Source organism: Pygocentrus nattereri, chromosome 12, assembly GCF_015220715.1.
Source record: "Pygocentrus nattereri isolate fPygNat1 chromosome 12, fPygNat1.pri, whole genome shotgun sequence".
NCBI lineage: Eukaryota > Metazoa > Chordata > Actinopteri > Characiformes > Serrasalmidae > Pygocentrus > Pygocentrus nattereri.
Window position 1 is genome coordinate 23,607,297 of NC_051222.1, and position 16,195 is coordinate 23,623,491.

A 16,195-nucleotide genomic window follows, 5' to 3' on the forward strand; every position below is an offset into this window, starting at 1 on the left:
AGAATGAGGCAAAATACTCAAGGCACATGCTAGTCTAAATAAATAAGTTTTAATCTGGATTTAAGAAACACTAAACCTGCTTTCCGGATATTTTCTGAAATGTTATTTCAAAGTTTAGAGAGAAAATGATTTTCTACCAGCTTTCCCACCAGAGTTATGAGAGATCCTGCTTCAAGTTCAACTGCCCAGGTAGAATATGGGTATTTAAGGTAGGCGACTGTGGCTTTTCATAGGATATGATTACAGGGAGCCCTGACTTGTAAGACTCGTATGCCTTTAAATAGTGTACATGCCCCAGTGGGAAAAATCCCTCTATTAGTAGGTTGCTATCATATGGTGGTGGACATATGGTGGAGACAGTCTCATGGAAAATAACATTGGGTGATGTTATGCTCTAGCTAAAGGTGGCGTTAAGTGAACTCTTTATCTCACTCTTCCATAATATTCAATTTGCTGTTTTTGCTTAGTTAATACAACATATTTCAACACTACTGCACATGTGGACCCACTTGTCTGACAGCCAGGGTTCCCTTTAAGCAGAATAGGCTTAGGTCCATATCCAAGGATATGCTTATAATTGCGATTCACGTTTCTTGTATTACTGTATAGAAAATAATACTCCAATAGTTCAACTCTATATTTTATAGAGAGGTCAGTTGATCTCCTCTCAGCTGAAAACTCAGCAGTCAGTGAATTTCAGCGCCGCTAGGAGCCGCTAAGCTCCTGCCTGTGTCCACTGACAGACCCGCCCGCCCACTGAAGCGTTAGCCAATCAAATTACAGCACATTGCCGAATAGCCAATAGGAACGCTTCGGTCTCTCTCAGCTCCGCCTTCACGCCCTCTTCGCGCATCAACAATGGCAGCGGAGGGAGACTTCCTGACGCGCTATCGCGCGGTGTCCAACAAGCTGAAGAAGTAAGAGGTTTTCTGTGATTATCTATGGCGATGGTATTTGAGCATGACATTAACTCTCTAATGGTGTTGTGGCTTGTCGTTGTTACGCCATTACTGCCGTTCAGTGATATGGTAAACAAGCTCTCTGTAGCTAGCTAGCTAACAGCTAGCTGTCCTGGCTAAGCTCAGTGAAAGCCACACTTTGCTTTATTAAACACAGACCAGCAGTTAATACTTCGACAGTAAGTGGCATGATTGCCATTTTTGTTACATTATAGTAGAAGGATAAACCGGTTAGCTCGCTGTTTGTTTTAGCCCTGATGCCCGGTTGGTGTGGAATGGGCACACAGCCAAACCGACAGTGAGTCCTTCTTCAATCATGCTTGTGTGTTTTCCTCCTTAAAGACGCTTTCTTCGGAAGCCCAACGTCGCTGAAGCAAGCGAACAGTTTGGTGAGTTACTCTTTTTGGCTAGCTGCTCATTTGAAACCATAAACGTCGAATGCAGAGACATAGATCCTGCCATGTCTTTGGTCTCATAGCTGGAGAGTGCGGGCCAGTTGTGTGATGCCATTTCTGTTTACAGGTCAGTTAGCTAAAGAGCTGAAACAGCAGGACTGTCTTCAGTATGCAGCCTTCTGTAATTTGGCCATGGCTCGGTAAGAACTCAATACTCACACCATGTCCAGAAGCACTCAGATTACCCATTTTATTAGAGAATTGAGCTGTTTTATGGTATGTTCGTTACTGACACGGGCATTCAACTGTAATCTCTGTAGAAAACTATTGCAGATAGAATAGGACACGCAGCAGCAGCTGCAAACTGCAAACCCTTGAACATATAGGCTGATTCTTTTGTGTCAGTGAATATAACGCGGTACACCTTGCTTTAAAACGCTGAGTAAGCCATGCTTTTTATATTTGAGGTTGTTGACATTCCTGGCTGATACTTGAGTAACCTTCCCATTTTTGGGGTCTGTGTATTTGATCTATTAGCAGAACAGTGGGTTATTTATGTTGTTCCTTGTGTTTGTGAGCATGCTCTGTTATTAACCTTGTCATATGTTGTCCAGGTGTGAGCAGACTCTGTTTAATGCACCAGGGGAGGCCTTGGCTCTGACTGATGCTGCTAGACTCTTTCTAGCCTCAGAGCAGGAGAACAGAGCCTTGCAGGCTCCAGGCTTTGATGAGCACCTGCAGGCTGCACTTAATTGCTACAGCTTTGCCATAAAGGTACCCTATAAGTTCTCTGCCCTATACCTACGGCATTTAATAATGGAGCTCAGCTGTGGAGCTTCTGCACATGTGTGGATGGAATTGGAGGATTCTGAGAGTTCATATAGCTGTTTTATAATGTTTCTTAGGTCTATATTGAGATGAATCAGCCAGTAATGGCTGCCAGTCTTTCCCTTGAACTTGGCAATGCTCTTAAGGTAAGAATTATCTATTGGAGATCAGTAGGCTGCATATGCATTTACAGGATTGTCTGTAAAATGCAGAAATGTGTTTAATTATTTCTGTCTCTCTGTGTACAGGAGATGAACAGGCCTGGAGAGGCTGTAGTACACTTTCAGAGAGCTGCAGAGCTTCAGACTCAGACCCCTGTTGAGTCTCTTTTGTCTCTATGGGAGATGGCCTCCTGCAAAATACTGACACGTGAGTACAAAGTAAGATAATGGACTTTTAAACTGGTAAGAATTTTAAACAAAACTTTTATTACTATGAAGCTTGTTTGGTTGAGTTAGAGGATGCATGTTGCCCAGATTATGGTGGGAAAGTTTGTTTTACTAAAATGTGATGTTTAGAAAGCTGCATATTTTAAGAAGCAGCTCTCTAGCTGCTAAGGCAATTGTCAAGAATTTTTGATTGTTTGATTGACAGGTGATTATGATGGTGCACTGGCTGTGCTTTCGGAAATGCAGATTATGTGTCAGGAAAGAGGGCTGCAGCTTCCCGGGACAAACACCCCTGTTGGTGAGACCATATTGGATATTACCAATTGTGTCTAGTCTGCGGTCATATTTGTTGTGGCTACATTTTTTTTTTAAAGATCTAGAACGTTATATAAGCAATATACATGCATATCAGTTGTTGTTACAAAATCTGGCATTTTTAAAAGGGCAACTTTATAGGATGGAAAAATTCTTAACAAATAGTGTATGTTTTTGGTGAGATGAGCAGAGATAGGTTTATAGATATTCTGCGTAACAGAGAAGTTTCTCAGTGCTTGTGCATTCTGCATTGTAAATACATAGTCGGCACCCAAATTATTGGTGTTCAATGTTTGCAGAAACTAGGCCAGATACGTCATTAAATACGAACATAAAAGTTGGCCAAAAGTTGGAAGGCGAAGCCGGAAAATGCAGAGCCTGAAACTTGCAAAACATTACTGGAACTGTAATTAAAGGCATATTAAGTGATGTTCTGCATGGAGGATTAGTCCAAGATCTTTCAACAGGTGCTCTCCATCCGTGTTAGACATTTAAGAAATAAAAATAAAATTAAAGAATAATGAAGGGAAAAGAATAAGTGTCATTTTCACTAGGGGAGATATATCAAATATTAATAATGGAGTGCCCATATTTTTAAAAACTACAGTTTCTGAAAACAAAAAGTTAAAAAAAATGTTTCAAAACACAATGTAAAAAAAAATTATTTGTCTAAACTATCATTCATCGAATCGGTGGTTTAATTATTATATTGATTTTTGTCTTATATTCATGAAGAGTGACAATTCTGGAATTGACTTAACACTAAGCATTCATTATGCCGTTACACATTTTACATTCATTAGATGTCCTACATTTCAGCTCATGAGCCATTTAATTTTACTTAGAATAGTGGACTTTAAAGTAGTTACAGATTATTTGAGATATCGATGGATGGAAGGCTTTCATACACAGTACACCTGGCTATGTATAAGAAATGACTGAATTCCTTTTTTTTCTTCCTCAGGTGCATTTATGGACATAATAGCAAAGTGTGAAATCTCCAGAGTGCTCCTGCTCATGCTGCTTGAGGTAGGCACAGATTCATAAGGTCTCTTTGTGTGCCACCATGGAGTCATAAAGAAGTCATGTTAAGAAGATAACACTTAGACAAATACAGTATATTGTCAAAAGTATTCACTCACCCATCCAAATAATTGAATTCAGATGTTCCAATCACATCCATGGCCTCAGGTGTATGAAACCAAGCCCCTAGGCATGCAGACTGCTTCTACAAACATTTCTGAAAGAATGGGTCGCTCTCAGGAGCTCAGTGAATTCCAGCGTGGTGCCGTGATAGGATGCCACCTGTACAACAAGTCCAGTCATGAAATTTCCTCACTACTAAATATTCCACAGTCAACTGTCAGTGGTATTATAACAAAGTGGAAATGATTGAGAACGACAGCAACTCAGTAATGAAGTGGTAGGCCACATAGAATGACAGCGGGGTCAGCGGATGCTGAGGCGCATAGTGTACAGAGGTCACCAACTTTCTGCAGAGTCAATCACTACAGAGCTCCAAACTTCATGTGGCCTTCAGATTAGCTCAAGAACAGCGTAAAGAGCTTCATGGAATGGGTTTCCATGGCCGAGCAGCTGCATCCAAGTCTTACATCACCAAGTGCAATCCAAAGCATCACTGGACTGTAGAGCAGTGGAGACGTGTCCTCTGGAGTGCTGGAAGAATGGTCAAAAATTCCTATAAGCGCAATCCTGACCCTTGTGGAAAGCCTCCCCAGAAGAGTTGAAGCTACAAAGGGTGGGCCAACATCATATCAAACCCTGTGGATTAAGAGTAGGTGATCACTCAAGATCATATGTGTATGAAGGCAGACAGGTGAATACTTTTGGCAGTGTAGTGTATATCGCTGTTATTGTAATGTTACAGTAAGCTTTATAATTATTGACACAGTTGGTAAGGAGAGGTGAAAAAAAGGTCATAAATAATTATTTGTGGTTAATTAGAATAATCTGACAAAGGACAAATATTGAAAGTTGTAGGAAAAGGCTGTTATATAGCAGTTTGAACAAATTAGTCAAAGCCAGGTTGCCAGTGATTGACACACGATTTTGTTAAATGCAGTTTTTGAGATTTTTTTGTTTTCGTAGACAAAGTTCACATTAGTTAGATGTATTTTTAAAATTCAGTATTATATGTTGTATCATATTTTCAGTGTGAGATTGCACTAAATCACCACTGTCCCACTTCTTCTTGCTGTTAAACAACAAACAGTTATGAACACGACCCATAAAAACATCAAACACAGTGGTGCATTTTATATAAACAAGGCTTTAAGCTTTGTTGGATGAAAAAATGCAGAGTAGATATGTCAGATATGTCAGTGACATTATGTAGTCTGACTTACATCTGCCACATATTGCCCAAGTTAATTAACACATATGGCCTGACCCGGGCTAGCCTGAAGTTCATATGCAGAGTTAACTGTCTGCACCTCACATTTTTAAAGATTTTTTTCGTCATGGGACTAACTACATAGACTAGCTATTGGCTAACAAACACATTTGTAAGCTGTATTAAGGCTAAAATCTACTAAAGGAGCTCGACATGGAAGCCTTGGTTGTATCGAGGCTTAGAACCATGTTATGTGACTAAATATCCTAATGACAATTCTGTAAACTACTTTTAGGATGGTTTAATTTCTGTTGTATCAGTTTAGTCCTTAATCAATGGCTCTTGCGCTATCAGTTAAAGTTAATCAGAACCAAGGAGTCAACTCTATTAGGCTCCAGCTTCAGAAGTCGGGAGTCAAATTTGACACCACAATAACTTAGTTGTGCATCGCTTAGCTCTTGTGCCCATATGCCTACAATAAAAAAAATGGTTCTCAAAATGGTTCTGAAATAAACGCCTGTTCTGATAGAAGTCCATCTATATAACCTGGCATTTGTGTTAGCCTCCCCCACAGAAGCTTCTGCCGGAGCATGCACAGACACTAGAGAGATATGCCTGGGAATCTTTTGACTCACACAGTCAAGGTAAGTGTGTGGCCCTGGTCACGATAAATTGGTATTAATATCAGTCATGAGCGATCTTATCACAAGTGGATGGCAAGATGTATATCTGGCTACACTGGGCATTTCCATGGGTCTTGATTGCATTTCTACTGACCAGTTTGGATTTTGTGGCACAATTTACTATGCATTCTCTTGCTGCATTTGAAGTTGGGGAAAAAAATGTGTACATGTCCGAGCTGTTGAATCACATGGATTGCAAATGCATACACAAATCCTAGAGACAGACTAAGAAAGAAGTAACGCAGACAGCTGCGGTTGATGAGGGTGTCCTTCAGTGGTGTTGTAGATGCATTAGGGCGATCAGTGATCTGATCACAGTGGCTTTTTGAGTTTGCAACTGCATTTAAAGCTGTCCACTGATGATAGCATCACCCAAGATGTATGTTAATATCAGGTGTAAACACAGTTCTTTTTTTTTTTTTATCTCAAATGAAGTGATTATCTTGGTTACCTTTGGAAAAACGTGACTTTTGAAGTAAATACTCAGATTGGTGTGTGGTGTTCTTTACTTGGAAGTAGGCTTGCACAGTACGACCAGATACTACACTCTGATTAACTGTTGACGTAATATGGTTAACGACAAAAAATAAATAAAATAAAATACTTGCCAAAAAATGCAGTGCCGTGTTCTGTTACAAAAACCACAAACACATGTTGATCATCTGAGGTTTGGTCAGTATGCAGTGAAAAACAGCAGCCTTCTGCACTGTCAGTATTGCAAAGTCCAACATGCCAACATACCAAACAATATATTGAGCAGCCCTGACTGAGAGGATGACATGTTTGTAGGTAGTTCTTAGTGTGTTCTCTTAGTGAGTGGCTTGTTTTTGCCTTTTCAGTGAACTTCCTCCCAGAAGATGTCTTCCTCCTGCTGCAGTCTGTGGTGGTAAGTTCTTTATTTTATGCAGTCATATCTAGTGAGGGTCTACTAATCACCTGGTTTCATGTATAGGATTCATATCTGATTAATGTGCATGAATGCTGTTGGATACTAACAATGCATAGCGCATACTTCATATTACATAATATGGATGGGTATCCTTAAATGACTGCTGTTTTGCAGATGGCATGTCAGGAGAAAGATACAGAATCTCTCAAGTCTCTCCAGACAGAATTATGGTGAGTTACCTGCTCTTAATTCAGGCTAGTCATAGTTTTAAAAAACAAAACTTACAAATGCAATTATTGATAAATCACAGTGATCTAGGTTATGATTCCTTAGAAAATAATTCAAAGCATCAGGCAATGTTAGATTTCACCACAGTTTGTTTCAAATTGTTTGTGATGACAATCAGAATCATATTATTATATAAAAATGCACTGAATGCACAAATGTGACTGGAGAAACTATTTACACAGTACTGGAATATACACATTCTGCACTGTAGTGGAATATTTACACAGTAGTCTGAGGATTTCATGCCAGCCAAAAAATGATTGCTTGTCTTAATTTAATTGGTTCCAAAATGAACTGTATGGTTATGGTTTATAAAACATTTATTTCTCCATGCCATTTCTGGTTTCCCCTCCCCTTCAACCCATTGTTTTTGCCCTTTCCCTCACTCCCTCTCTCCTTACTTCTCTCTATCTCTCATTTTCCCTCCACTTTTATTCCCTTTTTATTGTTTGTTTCCTGCTCGCTTACACATGCTCTCTCTCTCTTTTTCAGGCCTCTTCTCACTGCAGAGCAGAATCACCTCCTCCACCTTGTTGTCCAGGAAAGAATCACCCCCTCTGGTCAGGGAGTTTAGTTCAGTCCAGTCGTGCACACCCCCATACAGTATCACTCTGTGAAACATTCCTTTCTCAGTGCCTGGTGCATTAAGCAAGGAATTCCTACAGAAGGTCAGTGATGGAGCGATGGAACTGTACATGTGTATAAATTGAATTTTGTTATAGTAAATGTAACATTCATTTAAGGTGATATGTCATCAAAACTAAAAGGAACTTGGACTCTAAACGAAATACTTCCTGTGGTCTATTTTTTCCCTCCACCTTGGTTTTATGTATGTTATTTTGGATGGTGATGTTTTAAATAATTTAAGAAAGATTTTTGATATTTATTAAAATGTTACATGATATACTGACCATTGCTGTAAATAAAGTCAAGTAGTAATCAGTCACTTTTTTTATTGGTGTGATTATTGAAATGCAGGTCTTTCTTTACACTGTCTGCTTCATTTGTCATTTCTCCATACAGCTCATGCTAAACCAAAGGTAATAACATCGATTTCACATGTAATGTAAGCTAGAGTGCTCCAAGAAGAACCATCCTAGGAACATTAATCAGAAAATCTCACCTCAAAAATGAATTCATTCAAACTTCATCTTTTCTACAACAGAGTTTTGTTCTTCAGCCACAGAAACATATTTTTGCTGTCTTATCAAAACTTGTAACTCCATGTTGACCTTTTTTGACGTATTTCAGGATGACCAAACTAATAAAAATCCTGCAATATTATTTAATAAATAAAATCTTGATTGGGCTGGCCAACATGCTGATATTTATAGTTATCGTTGTAATATGGCATAATTTATGTCACATTGTGCTTTTCTGGCTTTATTTCTGGATATATTCTGGAAGAACACTACCAACTGCATGTGTTATTACAGAAACTAGTAATTGGTCATGTGTAATTGATTTGTGTAGTGCAGTGTGGGAATTGTTTAATACTATTATAATCATAGTTTGTGATAGTTTTTTTTTTTTAAATGTGGCACTACTGATTATATTACACTAAATACTGCCTATCAAGAAAATGTCTGTCATATGGTGTTCGTATGGTGTACATTACATTAAAGGATATTTTTACCTTCTGCTGTAATGTTACCATTTTGGAGATACAAGTTTCTGACAGCAATGATATATTAGCTCAAATAAAAATGGCAAAACTACAATCTCTCTTGTTTATTCCTTCATCATTCCATGGCTTTCTAGATTAAAACCCAGGTTCTAGGGTGCTCTGTGTCATCACAGGACCATGTGAACATTCATGAGCTTTCACAACAGTGCTCTTTACAACAGGTACAGTGGTGGCATGACTGCATCAATGAGAACTATATCATAACCAATACCTGGGGTGACGAACTTCTGTTTTTTCCACGATATGGTAAAAGCGTATAGTTTACAATAAGGTGTTAAAAAGCCTGTCGATTTAAAACGATCTTCCTGTACTGTGTTTAGCACTAACATTGAAGTTTAAGACAGTTTAAGTACAGAAAGTTGTTGCAGCACCAGACTGTAAGATAGACGACATAAACCATTACTCTTAAACTTATATTGGCCCTGAGCCCATATCTCACGAATCTATAGAAAAATAAAATAATCCAACATGGCATAACATAAACAGTCGAAACCACTGAAATAAAAGTGAGCAAAGAAGAAGACTAGTGCAAAAAAAAAAAAACAATATGCTGTGACCTTTGGATAGAAATGATTGGTGGCTCTACAAATACTCTTGTATGCGTATCTTCAGGTATTTTTTCAAAACTACATTCTTATAATGTCTCTATATGATTTATATATACAGTTCATCTTTATATACACATTAGATACATTTTCTTTACACCTTGTTTTGCATAACCTACTTCTTATATTTCTCACTCTTCTTCTTAAAGGACATTGGTAATACATGGGAACTGGCAAGCTCCAGTTAACATAATGCACATCAAATTTTGATAAATCATCTTCCCTGGCTTTCATTTCTCATTAGCCATGTTAGCATTTGTGGATGGAGAATTCCTTTCATTTTTAATCACTTTTTGGGCCACTTTGTCTTTTGATTTGTTTCATTCAAGGGAAATGAGCATCTTTTTTTCTTTGTACTTAGTACAGTAAAATCTTTTAATGCTATTGAATGCTTAATTAACTTAGTAATTGATTAACTAGGTGTTTTTCTGAGGAAAAAGCTTGTGCTATAAGTATCCATAATTCATCATTTCCAAGACTTGTCATCTTTGAAAGACAATTTGCTTAACTTATATTTCCCTTCAAACGAAACAACCTTAACTTTTTTACTATATGCCACATGAGCCTTCTGTTTAAGTTCTTGGTAGAAAAGACTCCATAATGATCTCTACACACTGAAGAAAAATATAAATGCAACAATTTTTGCCGAAACTCTGGTTTGGTTGTGAATTCCCACATTAGTATCTGATGAGATCATTACTTGCTTGTAACAGCTGACACATCTACAGTAAGTAATCCAGGATTTATTACTTTTTTATATCAAGCTTTTGCAAAATGATTGCATTTGTTTCTTTTGTCCAGTGCATGTAAGCAATTGAGTAGCCTACACGCTGTGACGCTTTGATGTATTCGTGATCTGAGGATCAGCAAATCCACAGAGACAGAAATACATCTGACACAAGCACACCAGGGTCCAGTTTACTAGACACAGATGTGACCCCATGGTTGGCCTAAACAGGATTTTCAGCTGAGTATAGCTACTAATAACATTTTGGTGTAGACTAGTCTTAATCTTTGCCCTCTTTGAAATCTAATCTGGCAATTGGACTCCAGAAGGGACACTTATTCTAAAAGGCTAATGTGGCTAACAACAAATGAAAGCTAACAGGAACTTGCTAGCCTGAATGTGTTTGCTAACTAGCTCATACTAGCTTTCATCTATTATTAACAATGTTAGCATTATTAGACAAAGTAGTTCCTTTAATCCGAGTCATGGTTTAATCCAGTGATTGTGGTTTAATCCACCCTCTTGCGCAGGATGATGTAGATGACACCAGTGAGCAGGGTTAGCAGCCAGCCGAACCAGGCCATGATGTACGACCAGCCGTACCAGCCATCCTTCTCGCCTCTGTGGAAGTGGTCCGTGTAGACTGACAGGGCTACCATGATACAGAAGCCTGGACAGAAAGAAAGGTTCTTAATCTTGCAAAAGAGGTAGAAAGGACTAGAGTCAAACTGATTAATGGGTAGAAGGTAGAAGGTAGAAGGGTCAGTTGGTGGAGTGAGGGCTAGGTGGGGGTCCAGTGCTAAATCAAATGAGCTAAAACCGCATAGAAATAAACAGGAAAGGATTCAGATGATTGGTTTTATATGTGCGTTGAAAGGTCAGTAGCTGTATGCTAAGCTAACATATCAGCCTATATCATAATGAAAAGGCTTAATGTGGGTGTGGCTTAATGAACTAAGACATCGATCTAGATAAACCAAAGCTCCTATGCATTGTTGGTCCCAAACACTGTCTAGAGGCAAAAAGATGAACCTGTATAAATAAAATAAATATAATATTAAAAAATGGTAATTTTTCCTTTTAAAACAGGTTTAGAATAACAAAGCTATACATGGGGGGAAGGTACTAAAGCATCCAAGCAATGCTGAGTGTTTCGAAGAGAAAAATTAGTTGTTTTAATAAATTAAAGTTAAGTTTTTTTCATGTTCCGATACTCACATGAGATCAGCTGCAGGACACCTGTGAGGGTGAACCTCTGTCCTTTCCCCACTGTGAAGAGTTGGAATATGAACATACACAAGGAGAGGACTGCGAAGAGGCAGGCCAACACTGCAAAGGCCTGCACTGCCTGCAGGTAATCTGTTGGACGCAATAAAGAGATTGGATTTAACACGAGTTCAATATGTCACAGTTACATACGTTAAGAGCTTCTTAAAGTGAACCGTTGTTCACTTCAACAGCACCATGCATACTTGAAAGCATGTTATCAGTTCATAAGTTATGAGCTTTGCTCACCTTTGCGATAAGATGTGGGTATGTCCATGTATACCCAGACATCATCGTTATTGTCCATCACCCACCTCCCCCACAGGTCTGTGTACAGGGTCCTTGTAAACCACCAGGCCTAGAAATAAAATAATATACATATTAAACTGTAATCAAACACTATTCACTGAAAAGTCTTTAGTCTTAGTCAGTATATAGACAACTGCCCCTTCACATTCAAGAAAATTGTCATAAAATTATGAATGCACCATACGAAATGTACAGATTCTTCAGATTTTTCAAACTTTCTGCCAAATTCAGTCGTTGAGACGTAACTAAAGTGATCTGATGTGAAATGGTAGATGTAAAGAAATTTACCCACTGGATTTCTGTGCAGGGGTGATGATTGGAGCCAGAGGCTGCAATGTCTACAATGCAAGTTTAGCCATTTCATTTACTATTCACACTGACCAGTAAACCTCCGCATGTCTTCAGAGTTTTTATGTGTAATGTTTATATTAGTGAAACTAATCAATCCGGAAAAAAAACTTCTTTGGGTACTATTTTGCCTTACGACGTCCTGCGCGTAAAGCCACGATTATTTTAAGTATATATGTGAATTTTAGACCAAAACTTGTCGCAAAACCGTTGGAAAACAATGTCTTAGTCATTACGCAGCAGATGTGTGACTGTTTTATATATAGCTTTCTTTGTGGTTACTTTCAGAGGCCTCAGACTGGTTCCGACCACCACCTGCACTATAACTGAGTATATAACTGAGCATTTCACACCAACCCACCCTGGATCTGAATTTTGTATTATTTTGTATGCTCTAAATGTACCATAACTATAGATACCACATGGAACAAAATAAAATAAGAGAGGTACCACTTACATCATCGATAGTGGCCCAGAAAAGGAAGAAGATTGTAGTCAGATGAAGGAAACAAATCCCAGCCAAAGCCTTCAACATACTCTTGAGAGGTGGAAGTGAAGACGAGGTGGAATTCTAACCTATTAAAAAAAAGGACAGACTAATATTGAAGGACACTGCAGACTGCATGATGGACCCTCATTAGAAGCCACAGAAAGTACTACCACAGTAAATCAAGAAAAGTGCCTGTTCTGCAAGCTATGGTCAGCTGACCTGGCAGGACGATGCTCTCCATGGATGGACAAACGTATAATACATTGTCCAACGCCACAGTGTATCTGCCTTTTTGCCTTACAACAGCGTGAGGTGTGCCAGAACAGCTTTAACCTCCATGTCAGCAGCAAGCACATGCATATTTTATGCTTAATGGAAGCTCGTCCCAAAACAATGAGAACAGCCCTGAGAAAGATGGCAAAGCCATTTCTGACTGCCTTTGGCTGAACATCAGTGTCTGCACCAACATTCACAGCGCAGTCGGTTCCAGTCGCGCGAACAGCGAGCTCGATGCGTCTGCAGCTGCAGAGATGATGACAGCATTCACCCGCTGCTCTGCTCTGCTCTGCTCTGCTCTGCTCTGCTCTGCTGCATCCAGATTTTCAGCGCTCGTTTCTCCGGCTATCGCCTCGCCTCACATAAGAACCATCCTGCTGTGTCAGCTTGCGCGTTCTGAGCTCGCATGACTTGGAAATTCAACGCCCAACATCAACAACTTCAACACACCTTTGACAGCAACGATCCTCGCGCAGGTCCCCGGTATCAAAACATTACCTGCGAGATTTACGCGCTGCTTTTGGTTCTCCTTTATTTTCAGAATTTGCTGATCCACACCTAGACAGATTCTCCCATCTCCGCGTTTTCTCCTCGCTCACCTCCTCCGCCCCCCTCCCGCACCGTTTTTGCTGCAATGAAAACCCCACCCATCCCATCCCATCCCAAGCACTTACTTCATCTAAACCCTGGCCTGTCCCATGGCCACACTGGCAACCTCAGCAGCAGCTCCGTCCCTCCGCGCAGGCTGAGCTGATCTGCAAGGAACAACTCCAGTTTATCAGCATCCGTCTCTCATCAAAAGCTCTTCGAGCTCCAGAAAAGAAAGTCGGCCCTTTTAAGTCTCTTGTCTGGTCATCTGCAAGACAGCTGGATTTTTCCAAGCAGCGAAAAGGCTTAAAAGAGAGAAAGAAGTCCCTGTGTTAGGTTCCAAGAAGCATCCTCTCTTCGCCTTGGTGTAACTTCTGTCCTCCTGTCATCTCGCTCCGTTAGTGTGTGTTCAGGTATGTCTGTGAAGTAGCCGCTCAGATGCAGCCGCAGCCAGAGCGCTAGTCCGTAGTTCTTCAGCAGAACAGGAACAGACGGTGAGTTGACACCGTCGGTTTACCGGCGTTTCCACTCACTGCTCTGCTTCTGAAACCACAGCGTGCACGGTGCACCGCGGCATGGGCGGGGCTAAAGGTCTGAACACGCCCTTTACATTCTTATTTGGAATGTGAGGCGTGGTTAAAGGTATTCATAGCCCCGCCCAGACTCGGTCTCCTTTCTGCAAGTTGTCCTGATGGAAGTGTAAGCGGTCAGGGAGCCTCACGCTTGGCGTCCTGCATGTTATCCTGTTGTTTCTAGATTTTCCTTTCTTCTGCCCTGTGATGGACTGTTGGCTCAGAGGTGTGCTGTGTTGCTCTGCCGCAAGCCAATAAAAGCTGTTTTAGTAAAATGCATCTTGGATTTCAGTAATTCATTTATGAATAGCCTAACAATCTCTCGATAATTATTCTTTCTCAGCCCTGTGATGGACTGGCGGCCTGTCCAGGGTGTTTCCTGACTTCTGAAACCACCCTGGGGTTGGAGTATGTGTGTGAGCTGAAAGAGAGAGAGAGATGTGAGCTGTGGGGAACCAGCTGTAGAGAAAAGCTTCACTTATGTTTATTCAGTGATTGAGATTTACACACCAGGCTGCTTTCAATGTACAAAATGTACTAAAGCCTAGATTTAAAAAATAAATCATGTCTTTTATACGCATATTGATCTGACAAAAGAAACAGGCCCAAATGCCATGCTGTTAAAACGGTCTGGTTTTATTCCTGTCTACTCAGTTTAATCACTGTATAATACAAAATACATCTAAAAAGCTCTTTCTGTGGTTATAAAAGGAAATGTAAATGTAAAAAAAGTATGTAAATATAAAAGGAAAAAATATAAATATAAAAGGACTAAAAGGGAGTGCTAGTTTATAATCTACCACCCTGTACTAAACTTGCCAGCTCCATTAATTGTTTTAAACTGTTTCAAATGCTCCTCTTAAGTCCAGTCTTATCCACAAAAAGCAATCATACCTGTCAGAAATAAAAGCAGGGAAAATAAAAGCAATTTCTTCAGGTCTGGTTTAGTCAGAAAATCTCTGATCTTGGTGATGTTCTTAAGGTGATAATAAGCTAATTTAGTAATTGCTTTGACATGACTGCTAAGATCAGAGTCCATTAGCACACCAAGGCTGTACTAATTTTTGTGTACTGGTGTGCAGTCATGAACAGGAAGGGGCCGTCCCCAAACTGTTCCCACAAAGTTGGGAGCATGAAATTGTCCAAAATCTCTTTGTCTGCTGAAGCATTGAGCTCCTTTCAATGGAAGTAAGGGGTGGAGCCCAACTACTGAAAACAACCCCACACCATAATCCCCCCTTTACCAGACTTTACACTTGGCACAATGCAGTCAGACAAGTACCGTTCTCCTGGTAACCACAGAGCCCAGACTCATCCATTGGATTGCCAGACGGAGAAGTGTGATTCATCACTCCAGAGAACATGTCTCCACTGCTCTAAAGTCCAGTGGCGGCGCTTTACACCTCTGCATTTGACACTTTGCATTGCGCTTGGTGATGTAATGCTTGGATGCAGCTGCTCGGCCATGGAAACCCATTCCATGAAGCTCTCTATGCTGTTCTTGAGCTAATCTGAAGGCCACAAGAAGTTTGGAGGTCTGTAGTGATTGACTCTGCAGAAAGCTGGTGACCTCTGCGCACTATGCACCTCAGCATCCGCTGACCCCACTGTCATTTTACGTGTCCTACCACTTCGTGGGTGAACTGCTGTCGTTCCCAGTCGCTTCCACTTTGTTATAATACCACTGACAGTTGACTGTGGAATATTTAGTATTGAGGAAATTTCCCAACTGGACTTGTTGCTCAGGTGGCATCCTATCACGGTACCATGCTGGAATTCACAGAGCTCCCAAATGTTTGTAGAAGCAGTCTGCATGTCTAGATTCTTGGCTTTATACACCGATGGCCATGAAAGTGATTGTAACACCTGAATACAATGATTTGGATGGGTGAGTGAATACTTTTGCCAGTATAGTGTACCATAGTCTTGTAGTATTTGGCCAGAAGACAGCATGTATAAAGTAGAGTGGCCCAAGAATTGAACCCTGGGAGACACCACAGGCAATTTGCACTCTCTTAGAAACATTAATTTCAACTTCCACAAAGAATTCCCTCCCATGCAAGGAGGGAAACCATTTAGGACAGTTCCATGCAAACTGAAACCATTTAGGACAGTTCCTGAGAGCCCAACCCAGTTCTGAAGTCTATCTATGCGAATTTTATGGTTAATGGTATCAAAGGCAGCACTAAGATCAAGCAGGAAAAGAACAGATACTTTTTCAGAGTCTG

The 16,195-nt window shown here is 40.1% G+C and overlaps 2 protein-coding genes across 5 annotated transcripts; one reads left to right on the plus strand and one right to left on the minus strand.

Moving 5' to 3' along the window:
• The first annotated feature begins 780 nt into the window (after positions 1 to 780).
• On the plus strand, positions 781 to 8,216 carry zgc:101679 (uncharacterized protein LOC450058 homolog). Of its 2 annotated transcripts, none has more exons than XM_017699108.2 (12): positions 781 to 917; positions 1,302 to 1,348; positions 1,482 to 1,554; positions 1,969 to 2,128; positions 2,260 to 2,328; positions 2,431 to 2,551; positions 2,777 to 2,869; positions 3,851 to 3,915; positions 5,814 to 5,883; positions 6,762 to 6,808; positions 6,986 to 7,041; positions 7,592 to 8,216. In XM_017699108.2, the coding sequence occupies exons 1-12, from the start codon at positions 859 to 861 to the stop codon at positions 7,671 to 7,673; spliced, it is 942 nt and encodes a 313-aa protein (XP_017554597.1). In that variant the 5' UTR covers positions 781 to 858; the 3' UTR covers positions 7,674 to 8,216. The 2 variants fall into 2 exon arrangements, with proteins under 2 accessions (XP_017554597.1, XP_017554596.1); XM_017699107.2 differs by having other exon boundaries at positions 782 to 917; positions 5,802 to 5,883.
• Positions 8,217 to 8,575: 359 nt separating this feature from the next.
• On the minus strand, positions 8,576 to 13,944 carry emp1 (epithelial membrane protein 1). Of its 3 annotated transcripts, none has more exons than XM_017699112.2 (5): positions 13,482 to 13,944; positions 12,499 to 12,617; positions 11,634 to 11,742; positions 11,337 to 11,477; positions 8,576 to 10,788 (listed from the first exon to the last, which is right to left on the minus strand). In XM_017699112.2, exons 2-5 carry the CDS (start codon positions 12,574 to 12,576, stop codon positions 10,628 to 10,630), a joined length of 489 nt encoding a protein of 162 aa, XP_017554601.1. In that variant the 5' UTR covers positions 12,577 to 12,617; positions 13,482 to 13,944; the 3' UTR covers positions 8,576 to 10,627. The 3 variants fall into 3 exon arrangements, with proteins under 3 accessions (XP_017554601.1, XP_017554599.1, XP_017554600.1); XM_017699110.2 differs by lacking the exon at positions 13,482 to 13,944 and adding an exon at positions 13,306 to 13,424; XM_017699111.2 differs by lacking the exon at positions 13,482 to 13,944 and adding an exon at positions 13,258 to 13,403.
• Positions 13,945 to 16,195: the final 2,251 nt, after the last annotated feature.

Bases quoted from the DNA above. Each gene is read 5' to 3' on its own strand.
- zgc:101679 (XM_017699107.2), top strand. From the start codon at position 859: ATGGCAGCGGAGGGAGACTTCCTGACGCGCTATCGCGCGGTGTCCAAC. The intron at 1,349-1,481 runs GTGAGTTACTCT...TTCTGTTTACAG, and splicing joins TGAAGCAAGCGAACAGTTTG to GTCAGTTAGCTAAAGAGCTG. The intron at 1,555-1,968 runs GTAAGAACTCAA...TATGTTGTCCAG, and splicing joins TGTAATTTGGCCATGGCTCG to GTGTGAGCAGACTCTGTTTA.
- emp1 (XM_017699112.2), bottom strand. From the start codon at position 12,576: ATGTTGAAGGCTTTGGCTGGGATTTGTTTCCTTCATCTGACTACAATC. The intron at 11,478-11,633 runs GTGAGCAAAGCT...TGCGTCCAACAG, and splicing joins ACCCACATCTTATCGCAAAG to ATTACCTGCAGGCAGTGCAG. The intron at 10,789-11,336 runs GTGAGTATCGGA...CTTTCTGTCCAG, and splicing joins TGTCCTGCAGCTGATCTCAT to GCTTCTGTATCATGGTAGCC.